The sequence below is a fragment of the Carettochelys insculpta genome, chromosome 10, assembly GCF_033958435.1.
Source record: "Carettochelys insculpta isolate YL-2023 chromosome 10, ASM3395843v1, whole genome shotgun sequence".
NCBI classification, from domain to species: Eukaryota; Metazoa; Chordata; order Testudines; family Carettochelyidae; genus Carettochelys; species Carettochelys insculpta.
The window spans coordinates 26,814,944-26,831,724 of record NC_134146.1 but is presented as its reverse complement, the minus strand read 5'-3'; the positions used below and the strand labels follow the sequence as shown (position 1 = coordinate 26,831,724).

Here is a 16,781-nt window from a genome sequence, read left to right as displayed (position 1 = left end):
GTATATAATTTTAATATTAAACTTGTATTATATGTTTTATGGCTTTTTGTGTTGATCTACTAAATCATACCAGCTGGAAGAGTTTGATTTTTATCAGTCAATACCAATTTCACCATAAACATATAAAATGATGCAAAAATATTTTAATTGATAGTTATCAAAATGTGCATATTGCAACGTGATATTTTAAAAGACAAAATCCAGTGATTTAGGACTTTGAATTAGGCATGAACAAATAGACTAGGAAATAATAATGAAACAAGAATGATTTGTTGATTTAAGGGTCTTTGCATTGTATATTTTGACATGTGATATTGGCAATTTTTGTTTTAACAGTTATCAAGCTTTAACGTTTTGAATCTCAATGTCTGCCATCATTAAATTTTCTAATGCCCCCCAATTTCCTGTAATTGTGAAAATTTAAACAAATATCAGAAAAGACACAATAAACATCAATATTATCTGCTGAAATTATAATAAAAACTGAATTCTGCCAAGCCTAAGTATAGTTACTAATAATTTTAGTGATCTTGATTTTCCCTGCCTCTAGTTGTACAATGAAAATCCAGGAGAAAATAACGGATATTTCTTTGCAGAAGGGAATGTGCCACTTACATTAGTTTACTACTCTGAGATTAATGTCATAATTCAATATACTGTCTGAAGCTACAAGGATTCAGGGCAAGTACAGGTAAAATGTACATTCTAAACAGGCAATACTTAGACCAGAGTGATTAAAAACAGGGAAGCAACATCTGGTGAGATGGGGTAGGGATGGGTGTGGGGGAAGTAGACTGTGACAGTAGAACTGAGTATTTGTCCTCATCCACTCCCTAGGAATGGGAACATGCAACACTCTGCCTGCTCCCCACCCACCTCTGCAGGAGAGGTAACAGCAACCTCATGGAAGCAGTTATCCCTCCCACATTGCTACCCACAAAGCAGGTAGCAGACATAAGTTAAAAAAGGGCACAGCTTGCATCCTCCCCCTTCCATCCCTATGCAGGTGCATCAGACCAACTGCAATCTAGCCTTCAATTAATATCATTGCACAATTCTCTAAATGATTTCTATTGGATGGTTTTGCACAATAAATGGTCAAAACTGAGACATATGGAGTCTTGCTAGGCAGAAGTGCAGAGGAGTATCCCACTGCACAGCTGAAGAGGGGTTTCCTCCATTTTAATATGGTGAATGTGACCATCCTGTCTACACTGTCTGCGAGGCAGGTACACCGATTTCAACTACTCTTGCATGGAGTGAAAGTGAAGTCTGGCCTGTCATGTGACAGAAATCCATGAGGCTGTGTGTGTAGACTTATAGTTTTGTAGATTTTTAAATTGTGATACACATTCTTTGTTCTTGCCATTCTGCAGTAATGTAAATGTGTACATGTGTGTGTGAATGAGAGAAAGAATGGACATGAAAGGACCTTCAATACCCAGAGGATCAGGAGGTGGAGCCAAGAACTTGGGGCAAACCAAAACAAGGCAGATTGATTTCCTCAAAGTTGGAGGCAGGCATCCCCCCTTCCCCTTTTGGTGAAGAATGTATAAGGACTTTCCCAAGAGACCAACACCTTTGGGCCATCAGCATGCAAGGCAACACCTAGATGAGGTTGCACTCAGGAGGACTGCTGGAAATGTGGGAAGCTGTTGGACTGTTTGGAATGCTGAGCTATTGAGTAAGGCCTGATAAAGCGAAACACGTGGACTTGCATGGGTGAAAACCTCTACAAAGAATGGCATGTTCCTTAGTCTTTGGGTTCCATCCTGCTACAGCATGGAGCACCAGTCCTGACATAAAGAACTTGGCTCAACACCCCCATTCCTGATCTATCTGGCCAGTAGTTCAGGGTGGGCAATGGACTGGTAACTATAGCATCAGCAGGGTGCGTGCGTGCATGTAACCATACGCTGCTTTGCCTATATTGTTTAATAAATGTGGCACAGTGCCTTATCCCCATGAAAAAGATCCTGTGTGCTTCTTTTAAGCATAACGTGTCCTAGAAGACAGACAGACATCTCACTGTTTCTTAGGAGGGCTTGAAGTTGATTGATGTTTGAAATCTGTCTTGTGGGAAACACGCCTCACCTACTCGGAGTAGAACAGTGGTACCACGAGCTCCAGGGTCAAGTTGGAGTCAACATGGACTTTTGCCTTTAGAATTTGACATCTAGTGAGAGAAAGTTTCAGGATGATTAGAACGGAATCAGTCACCTGAAGCAGGGGTCTTCCTGGTTAGGGATGAGACAGGCAATCCTACCAAGTGTACCCCATTTTTACATAGGGAGGTTAGAAGAGGCAGCACATTGCTAGACTGCCATACTGGTGACTCTATGGCTGGGGTTTCCATAGTTACCTAAGTTTTTCAGAGGTGACTCCTGTATTAGGCCCACTGATACATCACAGAGCACTGTATAAGGTTTCAATACTGAAACAGTCAGTGCTGAGGCAGCGGGTCCTGTTGAGATAATTGGCACCGACACAGAAGGTACTGCTATGATAACAGATGGAGTCAGTGCTGGGGGTTTGGAGTCAAGGGACTAGTATGGAGGAGTAGCATCCTCTGCTGATTCATAAATTGGAAGTCAATGCCAGGGCACCAGAATGAGTCCTCTGAGCATACTGTTCATTTGAAATGGGAGCCTGAGATAAGCCTTGTAGCTAATGACTCTTCAGTCTCTTGCTAGGGGAGAGAGAGAGAGACAAAACATGAACATGTGCTCATCCTTACAACAGTGCTTCTGTCCATCCCACAGATGCCAATGTCAGTGCAGGAGTGGATGAAGGGTGCCCATGAACAAATGTGGTCCAGAACCTCAAACTGTTATCCACCTTGGTAGGGCACTGACCAAGAACAACTGACCCAATCACAGTCTGAAGCTACGGTGTATCTCTCCTCTTGAGAGGAGAAAGAGAGTACTGGCATCGACTTCCTTAAACAGAAAAAGTTTGTTTCTCCCTCACCTGGAGAAAATACAGCTAATCGAGCATCACCCTAGTATATCTTCACGATGCAGCAAGAACTGTTTCCAGTTGCACACTGCTGCAAAAGCATCACCAGTAAGAGCTGTAGGGCTCTTGTGGAGGTGGTTTTCCTTTTGTGGTGAAGCTTCTTAATTTCATTGCAAAAAGTCATTGTCAAAAGTAGACACTCCCATGGTGTTGCACAAAAGAGGAACTTCTTCCACTTTAAATGGCAAGTTCAATAACCTGAACCAGGAAGCTTGCACAGGCACTCCACCACAGAAGATGGGCAGTCAGTGCTCTGAAGGAGTAGTTTACTATCGCGGAGCTCAATGGGAATTTTCCTTTTTGTTTCTAGATTCCTAGGTTTGTTTTCTAGCAGCAGGATAATTAAGAAAAATGCATGCATGCATAACAGGTATGACAACTTCAAACAGAGGCTCCCCACATTAGTGTAAATAAAGGGTTAACTGGGTCTCCATGGTATCCCCCCTGCCTTGGGGCAAGTGATTATCTTGGTAAGTAGAAGGACTGCTGAGGGATGCAAATGGGCAAGTTTAGGCTCTGGTGTGTGCAGTATAAGCACAAATATCTAAATGAAGAAGAAAGTATGATTCCAAACCTGATTTAAGGCTGCCCATGGCCTAGATTTAAAAATAAAGGCAACTCATGATAAACGAACTCCCCTTGGAGTGATTATTCAGCAGTATGATGTCCAGTCCTTCACTGCAATGTTAAAAATGGTTATTCTTGCCTCTAGTTCACAGTTTCCCAAACTAGGGTGCATATCCCCCTGGGAGGGCATGAGGTGACCCAGCCCCGCCCCCTTCATTCCTCCCCACCTGAAGAAAGATCTGGCCTTTGCTTCTGGCTCTCAGCCCCTGCCATTTTACATGGGTGACACAGTGCAGCCTCTATAAAAAACAGGCAGCTGGCAAAGACCCACATGGAGCTGGCTGCCTTCTGCAAATGAGTGTGTGTGTGGGTTGGGGGGAGAAGGATGGGGTTAGTTGGGGGACTGGAGGTGCCTGGCTTTGTGGGAGGGTAGAGGAGAGGCTCAGTTGGGCAGCTCGCAGGGCTTGCAGGGCTCAGGCGGACCGCCAGCTTGTGGGACTTGTGGGGCTCAATCAGCTGGCTCTGGCAGAACAGGGTTTGGGTGGCTGGCAACAGCGTGGGGCTTGGTGGCTGGCCCTGGCAGTGCCAGGGCTTGGGCAGCTTGGGATGGCAGGTGGGCAGCCGGCCCTGGCAGTGTGGGGCTTGGGCAGGCTGCTCTGGTAGCACAAGTCTCAGACAGGTGGGCAGCTCTGGAGGCTGGCATGGGGCTCAAGCAGCTGGCCAGCTGGGGCTGCACCAAGCAACCACAAGGGGCCAAGAAAACTTATATTTGTGCTTATTTTTAATTTTAAATAACATTTTATATCAAATTTTTGTGTTTATTTCAAATTACAAATTGAATTATTTGTTAAAAGGTGGGTTGGATGATAGTGAAAAAGTGGGGAGCTGAGGGTTTTGCAAAAATCAAAAGGGGGGCATGATGCCAAAAAGTTTGGAAACCACTGCTCTAGTTCTCCTCACTCTCTGGCAATTTTCCATGCCTTGCAGTTATCTAATATGGTTCACAAAGATGTCAGTGCAACTCTCATGATTCTGTAGTTGAGGAAATCTGTGGTTCTTTGTATTTACTTAAGACAAGACTATAAACAGGACTTCAACTAGTGATGAAACTGTTATGGGAACCTATAGTGCTCATGGGCAGTGTAACAATCAGAAAAAGTTTCATTTGCAGACCTTTTGGCTCTGTGTTGACACATACAGGAATTCACATACAAAAACTAATGCTGAAGCGGAACTAGCTTATTATATTAGAAAATATTTCACATACTGAGAGATGTGGGGACAGAACAAAGGAAGTCAAGTGACACATTTGTTGCCAAAGGCATTGCACATAGAGGAGGGCCAGCATGTCTGTCTATTTTGCTGTTTTCAATAGCTTGATACAGTAAGTCCTTCTTTCTAACAGATGGAAAAACAGTAAAATAAATTACACACACACACGTTTTCCTAGTAATAGAAAGGAGGCCGTGCTAGTCTATACACTATCAAAACAAAAAGCAGTCAAGTAGCACTTTAAAGACTAGCAAAATAGTTTATTAGGTGAGCTTTCATGGGACAGACCCACTTCTTCAGACCATAGCCAGACCAGAACAGACTCAATATTTAAGACAGAGAACCAAAAACAGTAAGCAAGGAGGACCATCAAACCAGCTGACAAAGGGGGTGCTGTTGTCATCCTGAATAAGTCAGACTATGAACAGGAGGCAGCCAGACAACTCTCCAACACCACATTTTACAGACCTCTCTCCGCTGATCCCACTTTGGAATGCCAAAGGAAATTACAACTACTACTGAAGGAACTCCCTGCTCCTACTCGGGAACTCATTCACTTAGACACACCATCTGAGCTGCAGCCTGGATTATTCTATTTACTTCCCAAAATCCACAAACCTGGAAACCCTGGACGCCCTATCATTTCAGGTATTGGCACCCTTACCACCAGCCTATCCAGTTACGTGGACTCCCTCCTCAAACCCTATACCACCAACGCTCCCAGCTATATCCGAGATACCACCAACTTCCTGAGGAAATTACAAAACATTGGAAAAGTTCCTGATGACGCCATCCTTGCCACAATGGATGTAGAGGCTCTGTACACTAAATATTCCACATAAAGACGGATTACTAGCAATCAGGAATACCATCCCTGATGCCACCACAGCCAGTCTGGTGTCTGACTTCTGTAACTTTGTTCTCACACACAATTATTTCCATTTTGGGGACAATTTATACCTCCAGATTAGTGGAACTGCTATGGGCACCTGCATGGCCCCACAATATGCTAATATATTTATGGCTGACCTGGAACAACGATTCCTCAGCTTTCGTCCCCTATTACCACTCCTCTACTTAAGATACATTGATGACATCTTTATGATTTGGACCCATGGTACAGAGGCTCTAGAACAGGCATGTCCAACCTGCAGCCTGCGGGCCGCACGCGGCCCTGTACAGCTAATAATGCGGCCCCACAAGATCGTAAAATTTTAACATTATTATGTAATTTATATACATTAACTATATTATATATTTTGTACATGGCCCAAGACTATCTTCACTCAATGCGGCCCAGGCAAGCCAAAAGGTTGGACACCCATGCTCTAGAAGAATTCCACAGAGACTTTAACAATCTACACCCCACCATCAACTTATGCCTCGATTACAACATGCAAGAGATACATTTCCTGGACACTACAGTACTAACCAAGATGGCCTGATCAGTACCACACTGTACTGAAAACCTACTGATCGCTATACTTATCTACACTGTTCTAGTTTCCATCCTGCACACGTGACTAGATCCATTGCTTACAGTCAAGCTCTTAGATATAATCGCATTTGCTCTGATCCAACTGACAGAGACCAAAAACTACAAGAACTTTACCAAATATTCATAAACCTGAATTACCCACCAGGAGAAGTAAAAAAAAAAAAAAAAACAAATCAACAGGGCCAGACGCGTACCCAGAGACCAGCTACTCCAAGATCAGCCCAAAAAAGCCAAGAACAGAACACCACTGGTCATCACCTGCAGCCCCCAACTCAGACCACTGCAACGAATTATTAAAGACCTACAACCTATTCTTAATCATGATGCTACACTCCAGAAGGCCCTGGGTGACATGCCTGTTCTCTCCTACAGACAACCTCCCAACCTCATGAGGATCCTCACTAATAGCCACAGTCTACAACCCAGGAACACCAGTCCTGGAACCTTTCCCTGCAACAAAGCCTGCTGCCAGCTTTGTCCACATATCTCCTCTGAAAATACCATCACTGGACCTAACCAGGTTACTCACAGAATCATGGGCACTTTCTCATGCTCCTCTACTAACATCATATACGTCATCATGTGCCAACAATGCCCAGATGCTTTGTATATTGGACAGACTTCTAACTCCCTTAGACAAAGGGTCAACGGGCACAAAACAGACATCAAAACACTCCAGATCCACAAACCAGTTAGTCAACATTTTAATGGAATGGGGCATTCTGTCAATGACTTCAAGGTATGTGTGTTACTGAAGAGGAATTGTCGCACCGTTTTGGAGAGAGAAGCAGCCGAGCTGGCTCTTGTATTCAAATTCAGCACATTAACACATGGTTTAAATCATGATGGGAACTTTCTGAGTCACTACAGGGGCTCGTCTGCATACTTGGCTCAATCTAATTCTTGACCTTCCCCCCCCCACACCCCTCCACTCTCTGATTTGCTCACCTTAATTATCTTTTTCTGATTTGTCCTCCTTGCTTACTGTTTTTGGTTCTCTGTGTCTTAAATATTGAGTCTGTTCTGGTCTGAAGAAGTGGGTCTGTCCCACGAAAGCTCATCTAATAAGCTATTTTGCTAGTCTTTAAAGTGCTACTTGACTGCTTTTTGTTTTGACACGTTTTCCTAGTTTTCCTAAACATCAGGTGGGATAGAGGCAGGAAAAAGAAGTGGGGTTGTTGGCTGAAGGACCCACGCATCACACTCCCCAAAGTTTCTGCTCTAAACTTCTGTCAGTGAAGCTACCACACAGCAACCTCCATGGTATCCATCAGCACAGTCTACAAAACTAACTCTGGATTTAGACTCAGATTTAAGACCAAGACCCGCTTTTCACTGCACAGTAATTAGTCTGACTTGGGTAAGGAGACCCTCTGGATTCAGGCCCATGGTCAGAGTAGTGCTGTGACAGAGCCATTCTGCAGTATGGACACTGGAGAGTCTGCCAGTGCTATCCCATAATCCACTATGGTGCACTTCCCAGGCTATGAAACCTGAAACTTGCCACTCACTTCTCCAGAGCCCAAAGCAACCTCCTGGTTCATGTTCAACCACTTCTCCTGTGACCCTTCATTCCCATGCAGACTGCTCAACTGGAAACAACCCACAGGCAATGCTAATGTGTACTAGCTATGATCAGCTGGCAAGATGAAACCCTGTGTCAGGCACACTGCTGGCTGACCAGAGGAACACAGCTGGATTCTGCTTCTCCTCTGTTCCAAAGTAGGCAATACATTTGACTTCAATGAGAGCATAAGGAATGATCGCATGTACAAAACTATACTGGCATGACTGGCAGCATTACAAACCAAATGGACAGCAAAACAGGGCAAAGAGCAAATCAAGTGGCTGAAGCTAGATTATTGTGGAGTCAAGGATGCTAGTGGCACCTCTGGGAACTCCCCATGTACTTAACTCTTGTACAAGAAATAATAATAGGTACTGGGTATTGCACCAAGCGCTCAACCACCAGTGGCGCATGACATCCGGCTGAAATGGAATGGTGACCTTATAATTTCCTATCCCAGGTATCACCACAGGACACCCAGCGGCAGGATTAAGAGCAAGAATGATGCTGATGCTGAGGCTGGTAGCTGAAGAGACTGTGATGCCAATGCAGCTACAGAACCTTGGGTCCAGACTTTGATGACCAGTTTGGGCAATGCCCCAGAGAACAGCCTGCTGCAGAACTGTCATCAGAATAATTGCTGAAAACCAGGTAAATGTTTGCAGTTATTAATATACAGATGTGGGCAAGGGGAGGGGGGATTTCCAGATCCTGGGTTTATGATGTCAATATAACGTGAGATTGTTGTGTTTGTTCAGTTCAGGGCAGAACCCACACCACTCCTCTACTGGCTCTCTACCTTCTCTAAGTGCCACATTTCAACATACACACTGTGAAAAGAGGAAAAAGGTTAAGCACACAGTCACCATGAAATTACCACCTACTACTCACAGATTACTATAAGCATACATTTCCTAGCTTCACATACCCTCCCCCACATAATACACCACATCTGATAAACTGGCTGCACCCACACTGTCCTAGATTGCTCACGAGCTCAGCCACTAAAAACCTGGCTGTCATGAAAGCAAACCAAGCCACACTTAGCATTTGATCCATTGTTTTCTTTAGTATATGAGTCCAAGTTATGGCAATGTGTACGCAGTGAGGGGTGTACCATCAGAGAACAGAGAGGGGTCAGGTACATAGTGAGTCCAGTAATCATGACAGCAGGCTTATTACCCAAAAGTTTGAGGGTTTATATTCCTATTGGATTTGGACTTCTGCTTGGGTGTTAGTATCCCTGATATCATATAGCAGTAAGTTCCACAATATAACTGTAGGCTATGTTTAAAACAAACAAACAAACAAAAAAACTATTTTTATGAGTTTTGAAGTTCTCATGTCTCAGTTGTATTAGCTATTCCTTTGTTCTTGTGTTATAAAAGAGGTTGAATGATCTTCTCTGTACAATTCCTTGTTTTGTATTTTTATCACAACAACCTTATTCACCTTTTCTCTTAGATAAACAGTCCCACTCTTTTCAATCTCACTTCACATTCAAATTTTGGGGGATTTTGGCTTGGGTCCACTTCTAGTTAAATATATTTTAAATTGAAAACTAATGATTATTTTAGTAGAAACAAAATGAGTTAAGTAATTCATGAAAATGAGGAAGGAAATTTTAAAAAAGCACAAAAGTTAAGTTCCGCTGTGAAAACACATTTCACTACTCTTCATGTACCAGTGAAGATTTTCAATCAGCACAGAAACAGCATCCAAGTATTTCTTCAACACAAAGGAGAATTTTCTTTCTATCATAACCTTTATACAGGTATCTACAATATCTATGCTCATGGATATGTACTGAATATGTAGATTATGCTAATAACCTTTATTTTTAAATCTTCTGCTTGCTCAGATGAAAGTTTTAAAATTGTGCTGTGAAATGAAATATGGTATGTAGTTCGTATTAAGCAAGAAATGTTAAAGCCCTGTATTCTACAAGTAATCCACAGCATAGTTATTCCTCTCTTAGAGCATGTTGCTTTTAACGCCAACCTTGATTTTTAAACTCAACAGGTTTCCGTTTTGTAATGTGCCATGGAATAAGCTGCCTCCTAGTCATTGCTGTGAAACCAAGCTTTGTCAGCACATTATCGGAGTCCTACGTTAATGTACTATATGCTATTTTTATATGCTAGCAAATAAAGTAATAAACAAAATATATTTTCCTTACACAGGAAAGGGGTTTAATTTTTGTAGGAAATGGAACACAAACTTGCTTAACAGATGTAGTTAACACAACAAAAATATATTTATAAATGCATTATGCACAGGTCAGTAGCATGTCATATGTTAAATATTAAACTTCTCACATTTTAAAAAAAATAACTTTCCTTGACAGCTTCTATTTTAAACAATGAATTGGAGTATCATCAACATCACCAATGGGACATCATCATTTCCTGGACAATGCCACAGAGACACCAGAATTGTACATATGGTATTTCCAATCCTATACACTGTCATTCTCTTCACTGGAGTTACATTGAACAGTTTGGCTATTTGGGCTTTTTTCCAAATTCCAAGCACCTCGACTTTCATTGTCTACCTCAAAAACACATTGGTTTCTGATTTTATAATGACTCTAATGCTGCCTCTGAAAATCCTTACTGATTCAGGACTGGCACCATGGCAACTTAAAGCTTTTGTTTGTCGCTTTTCAGCTGTGGTCTTCTACGAAACCATGTATGTTAGCATAGTACTACTTGGACTTATTGCTTTTGACAGATTTCTCAAGATTGTACGACCTTTTGGGAAGTTTTGGGTGCAAAACGTCATTGCTGCACAAATTCTTTCAGGTCTTGTTTGGCTTTTCTTCTTTGTCCTTTCCTTGCCAAATATGATTTTATCAGACAAAAAAGCAACACCCCTTTCCGTGAAGAAATGTGTTTCTCTGAAGAATCAGTTAGGACTGAAATGGCATGAAGCGGTCAATTACATATGCCAGCTCATCTTCTGGACTGTGCTAATTCTAATGTTGCTATTTTATGCAATTATTACTAAAAAGGTATACAAGTCATATATAAAAACTCAAAAGAAAGAAATCAAAAGAAAACAGAGGACTAATGGGAAAGTATTCATTATTGTAGCAGTCTTTTTCATATGTTTTGCCCCTTACCATTTTTCTAGAGTACCATACACACTAACTCAAATTAACAATAAAATTGACTGCAAGGTACAGAACCTGTTATTCATTGCCAAAGAAAGTACTCTTTGGCTAGCTACTACAAATATTTGCATGGATCCTTTGATATACATAATCTTGTGCAGATCATTTGCAGAAAAGGCATTCTGTGTTAAAATGAAAAAAATTAGAAGTACATTTCGGGAAAATCCAACAAACGCTTTGGACACTGGCATATCAATATAGATTCTTGATATAGTGTAACTTTATAGCTTTCTGTAATTTGCACTAAAATATTTGCAGAGAAGTTAAAGGACACCTTGTGTCAAGAAGTATTTTTCTAGAACTGGAACTTCAAGGATTGTGCCTTTCTGAAATGTGACTTTGTAAAAATTGCCCAATGTCTTTTTATATGTGTGCTGTCATACTGTCAAATGCTACTTTAACAAATAAAATTCTATTTTTTTCTGACTACCAGACCCAAAACCTCAGGAAAACAGTGAATTTCAAATCGCAACCAGGAAGCCTGTGGGCTAATGGTTGTATGAGAATCACGTATCATGGCTGATGAGAAATGCCTTTCTTTCTTTGCTATTAGCGCAGTGAGCACATCTACCCATTACAAAGAGCCCCAGCATGCAGTTAATGATTCTGTCTCTACATTTGGGGTTTTTTTTTCTGCACTGCCTAGTGCCAGCCACGGTTCCGCTGAACCACATGGTAGCGAGGCTGTTGTGGGGGTCGTGCTTGCATAAGAGGCTGAGACACTTTTTCTGTGCACCTTATATTTGTCTGCCCCTTTTCTCCCCCACAGGCACCATGCAGTTGGGGTCTTTCCCAGGCTCAACCACATCACGTAGCTGGCCCCTGACCCAATTAAAGGATTTGCCAGCTGTTCAGTGCTGACAATGCTGCCAGGCAGCAAAATGTCCTGGCTTGCAAGTGGTTAGGGCTCCAAAAGTGGGAAAGATGTTCAGGGCCTTTCTGCTACATGGGGGGACTACTTAAACCGGCCCTCCATGCACCAACAAGGAACTGGTAGGTTAGCTGCCACTGGGGGAAAGTCTACCCCAACAGCTAAGATTTTTTAGGGGCTTGCTGTCACTGGTGAGGAAGTCTCCCTGGGTGGCTAAGATTTTCAGGGCACTGCAGCCATCCCCCACGATGGCAATTTCTGTGTAGTGAAGAGGGAAGACAAAAATCTTTTTTTTTGTTCCTAGCATTTTATATCCTCTTCTAACTTTAATATATGGAGATATACCTATCTCATAGAACTGGAAGGGACCTTCAGAGGTCATTAAGTCCATTCCCCTGCCCTCTTAGCAGGACCAAGCACCATCACTGACTATTTTTTTTAAATCTATTTGCCCCAGAACCCTAAATGACCTCCTCAATGACTGAACTCACAACCCTGGGTCTAGCAGGCCAAAGCTCAAACCACTGAGCTGTCTTGCACCCCTTCACAGAGAGAAGAGAAGTTGGAGTGCCAGCTGAGAACACACACTCTCCACAGAAGCTGTATAATGAACTGGGAAGCCAAACACCCTCCCCTCAGCTACTCTCTTTTTTCAAAAACTTTACTGTCAACTCCTTCTTCATGCTTTTCATTGTCCCTGTGTTATTTTTAGGGATCAGACTCAATCAAGGGAGCCGGAGGGGACAATCAGTTGGTGGCCAGTTGAGAAGAGGCGCACTTGCTGTTTTTAATAAAATCCTTGATAATTCAGTTACAGAAGAAAGAGATTTCTGTTAACTTTACCACCTTTGTTGATGCTCTACTTTTCCTTCCTTTCGACTGTAGAAATGGACATTTGCTTACCATGGGAGGGGAATGCAATGCGGGAAGATGATGTCAAATACCAGAAACATACCCAGAATGCTGTGGGGATGAGGGAACTGTGGGATAGGTTCCCACCATGCACTGATTCAACAGTTGATATTTGCTGATTGAGTGTGGTAGCAATAAGTTAGTTTTGTGAGGAGCACGTAAGGAGGTGAGGATAGTCAGAGTGGAATTTATAAAATCCAGCAGTATAAAATCATTTTTAATACAATCAAATTTAGTTCATAGTGTGGATGTAGCCAGCATTTCAGACTTCTTGTTAGTCAGTGTGGTGAAGCAGAAGTTTACTTTTCTTGATGGTTCCGCATATGTCATGGAGGAATAACCACCAATTTGGGGAATGTCTGCCACTTTTCCCAGTACTTTGTGCTGAATTTGATATTCTCAGTTGTGATCCACTAAGGCACAGTGATATGAGGTTTATTGTATATTTGTGGGTTTTTAACTAAGTAATTGGAGAGTGCCCTAAGTACCAGGCAGAGGAAGTGGAGTGAGCTACTTATTCATAACATTGTTGTTCTTCCTTGTAGAAGAAGGGATATACGTTATTGACCCACTTACACATCTTAACCATTACCACTGATCAATTTAAAAAAAAAAGGCAATTCATACGAGAGGTGGACACAGACCACAACAGAGTATCTAAAAACCTACCCCCTTTTAAAGAAATTTGGATCAGATTCTGAATCAAACATCACAACTCAGACATCTCTTTGTAATGGGCAATACCAGAACTTCGAATGCAAACAACTTCGTGACTTTCACAATTTCAGATATGGATCTATTTCTCACTCTGAACTGTAATTCAAGCTTACCTTTAGTGTAAGCAGATGACAACAGAGGCCATGCTGCTCACCACTGGATAATTTATTAAAGAATACTCTTAATCTATACATTTCTAATAGAAGCTGAAGTTGGTACCTTTTTATTTTGTCTTTCAACACCTGCTGTTTATGAAGCACTAAAGTTATTTAACAGCATGTGTAAATATGTGCTGTAAGCACATACTGCACAAGTAGCAAGACAACAGCAACTACTGGTGGGTGGAACCGCAATATGAACTGAGTTCTTAAAATAGGGGTGTGCCAAAGGTTTTAGAGAAGCCTGAATCATCTTTTTATAGCTGTCTTCATCTTAAGGCAGTGAAACAGTGGCAGTAATATGAACATTTACAGTACAGCAGGGCATGGTTGTTGCAAAAATAAGAGACAATTTTTGCTTAGCCTAGAAAGAAGCATCTGCTAGATTTTGAAATGTTTGCATATTCTCCTGGGTTTTTTTCACATGTTTTTGCAATTCTGGTTTCCTTCTGGAGAACGGGAAACAAACTGTCAAAATACCACAAGAAAAGCTGGCCTTACAGCATGTTGGAAATTTTATAAAAAAGCATGTTCTCCTGAGATTTGCAGCCCAATTTTTACAACTCAGAAAGTACAGACCAGTGATTCCCAAACTTTCTGGCATCATGCCCCACGTTTTGATTATTGAGAAACCAGCACATCCCTCCAACTCTTCTTTACCATCATCCAACCCCCTTTAACAAAAAATTAAATTCGTAATTTAAACTAAATACAAAAGCTTGATATAAAAATGTTATTTAAAATTAAAAATAAGCACAAATAATTTTTCTTGGTCCCTTGTGGTTGCTTGGTGTAGCGCCAGCTGCCAGAGCCGCCTGCACCAGCCGCCTGAGACCTGCGCTGCCAGAGCTGCCCACTCAAGCCCCATGCTGCCAGGACCAATCACCCCCTCAAGCCCCACACCACCAGGGCCAGCCACCAACCTGTCATCCCAAGCCGCCCAAGCCCCATGTGGCTGGGGCCAACTGCCTGCCTTCCAGCCCAAGCCCCACACTGTCAGGGCCAGCCACCTACCTTCGAGCCTAAGCCCTACACTGCCAGGGCTAGCCACCTGCCTTCCAACCCAAGCCACCCAAGCCCTGTGCTGTCAGGGCCAGCCACCTGCCTTCTAGCCCAAGCCACCCAAGCCCCACACTGCCGGGTACAGCTGCCAGCCCAAGCCCCTCCCCTCCCACAAATCCAGGCACCCCCATCCCCCTGCTCTTACCCCATCCCCCTCACCCAAGCCAGGCTCCCCCAAGCCCCCATCTAACCCCATCTTCCTCTCTCTCCCTGCAAATCACACTTCCTCACCTTTGCAGAAGGCAGCTAGCTCCACATCTGACTTCGCTGGCTCCCTGCTTTTTATAGCATCTATACTAGGTCACCCATGTAAAATGGGAGGGGCTGCGAGTTGGAAGCCAAGGCCGGCTCTTTCTTTGGGTGTGGGGAAATGATGGGGGGGCTGGGTTGCCTCATGCCCCCGCCGAAATTTCTTCTCAGATCCCAGTTTGAGAAACCATGGTATAGACAAACCAGAAAACTTTTGCTTTCTGTGTCACTACTTTATAATGGAAGTCTAATGTTCCATAACATAACATAAAAGAAAATTCAAACCCCCAGTTTCTTTACCGGAAGTAACATGACCTTATTTCAACTAGCCTGGTATGCACAAAGTATTTGTTAAGATAAGGAATGGACAAACTGAGATAAACTTCCCCCTAAACCATTGTTTCCTGAAACTCACTCATTCTCTCCCTCACACGCACAATGTTCAATGTTTACATTTTAAAGAAAGCTTTTTTCCTCCCATTTTCATAGCTTGCCTTCATCCTTTTTGACTTTGTCTGAAGCTGGAAGTAGAAATGTTCCTATGCCACATGACAAGACACTCATGAAACTCCTAACTTGACCACAGCAAGGAAGTACTAGAAACCTCACCATAAAGGCTGCTCCTTTTCACTTCCTTTTGCAAAATGAATATATTTACACAGTTCATATATAAAACCTTAACATGTATTTCACACTTGTGGTGGCTTGCCCAAACTTGACTTTTTTCACAAATAATCAGAATTTTCCAAGTGTGAAGAAGTGGGTCTGTCCCACGAAAGCTTATCATCTAATGAATTATTTTGTTAGTCTTAAAAGTTCTACAGGACTGCTTTTTTCACAAAAGTGATTTAGCAGAGCTGGCTGGAACATCTCAGGAAAAACAAAGCTATTCACAGATCATTGCCTTGATCACCAGGCCATTAAGTTCCATTAGTACTACTAATGGCTTTCACTAGAAGAACTACATTAATTAAAAAAGTTTCCATTCAATAAGAAAGGCTTCCGCTTAATATTTCTAACTTTGTATACAAAAAGATGCATGCACAGAAATAGAATTCTGCAGACTGTAACTTTAAAATATGTCATATGATGCATTATTTTGCTTAAATTCTCTTTAAGGTATGCATATTCATAAGACAATTTACAGAGAGCATGGGGGGACCCTGTTACAATCACTACTGAAGATGAAATTTTCCTCTTGTAAGGAATGTGCCAGCAGGAGCTCAAAACTGCTGAAGGATTTGGGAAAATGTATCCTTTAGAGATCATTTGCATGAAAATGCAAGGGTGTGCGTATGTAATGCCATGTAAACAAAGCCTGAGGAGTAGCAGATGAAGCAATGAGGTTTCATCTATTGTAAACAACATATTAAGTCACAATTTATGCTATCACCCAGTGTAAGAATTGTGGAGTCTCACCAATGCCTGAAGGTGTTTTGGGGGTACAGGACAGTCACCACTGCTGTGTAAAATATGGCTCGCACAAGGCTCCCTCCATCTAAGCATTGTTTGGTGGAAGAGGGAAGGGACAGTTGTTGAACCAGCTGGCTGGGACCCTTTTGGTCATACAACTGTAAGACTGGTTTGACAAGTTCTCTCCCCCTGCGCCCCCCATACGCTGTTCAAAGATAGATCTAAAGCTGGGTCTGTAGTTATTTTGTGAGAATCCACCTCGGTGGATACTGAGATGCTGTAGCTAGGCCCAGAGCTGAAAC

The 16,781-nt window shown here is 42.4% G+C and overlaps 2 protein-coding genes across 2 annotated transcripts in view; one reads left to right on the top strand and one right to left on the bottom strand.

Moving 5' to 3' along the window:
• Window positions 1-16,781, bottom strand: part of MED12L (mediator complex subunit 12L) — a 295,842-nt gene that overhangs the window by 100,585 nt on the left and 178,476 nt on the right. The gene's annotated exons all lie outside the window — the stretch shown is intronic.
• On the top strand, window positions 10,285-11,481 carry P2RY13 (purinergic receptor P2Y13). Its single transcript, XM_075004299.1, has one exon. It carries the CDS (start codon window positions 10,285-10,287, stop codon window positions 11,296-11,298), a length of 1,014 nt encoding a protein of 337 aa, XP_074860400.1. The 3' UTR covers window positions 11,299-11,481.

Bases quoted from the DNA above. Each gene is read 5' to 3' on its own strand.
- P2RY13 (XM_075004299.1), top strand. From the start codon at position 10,285: ATGAATTGGAGTATCATCAACATCACCAATGGGACATCATCATTTCCT.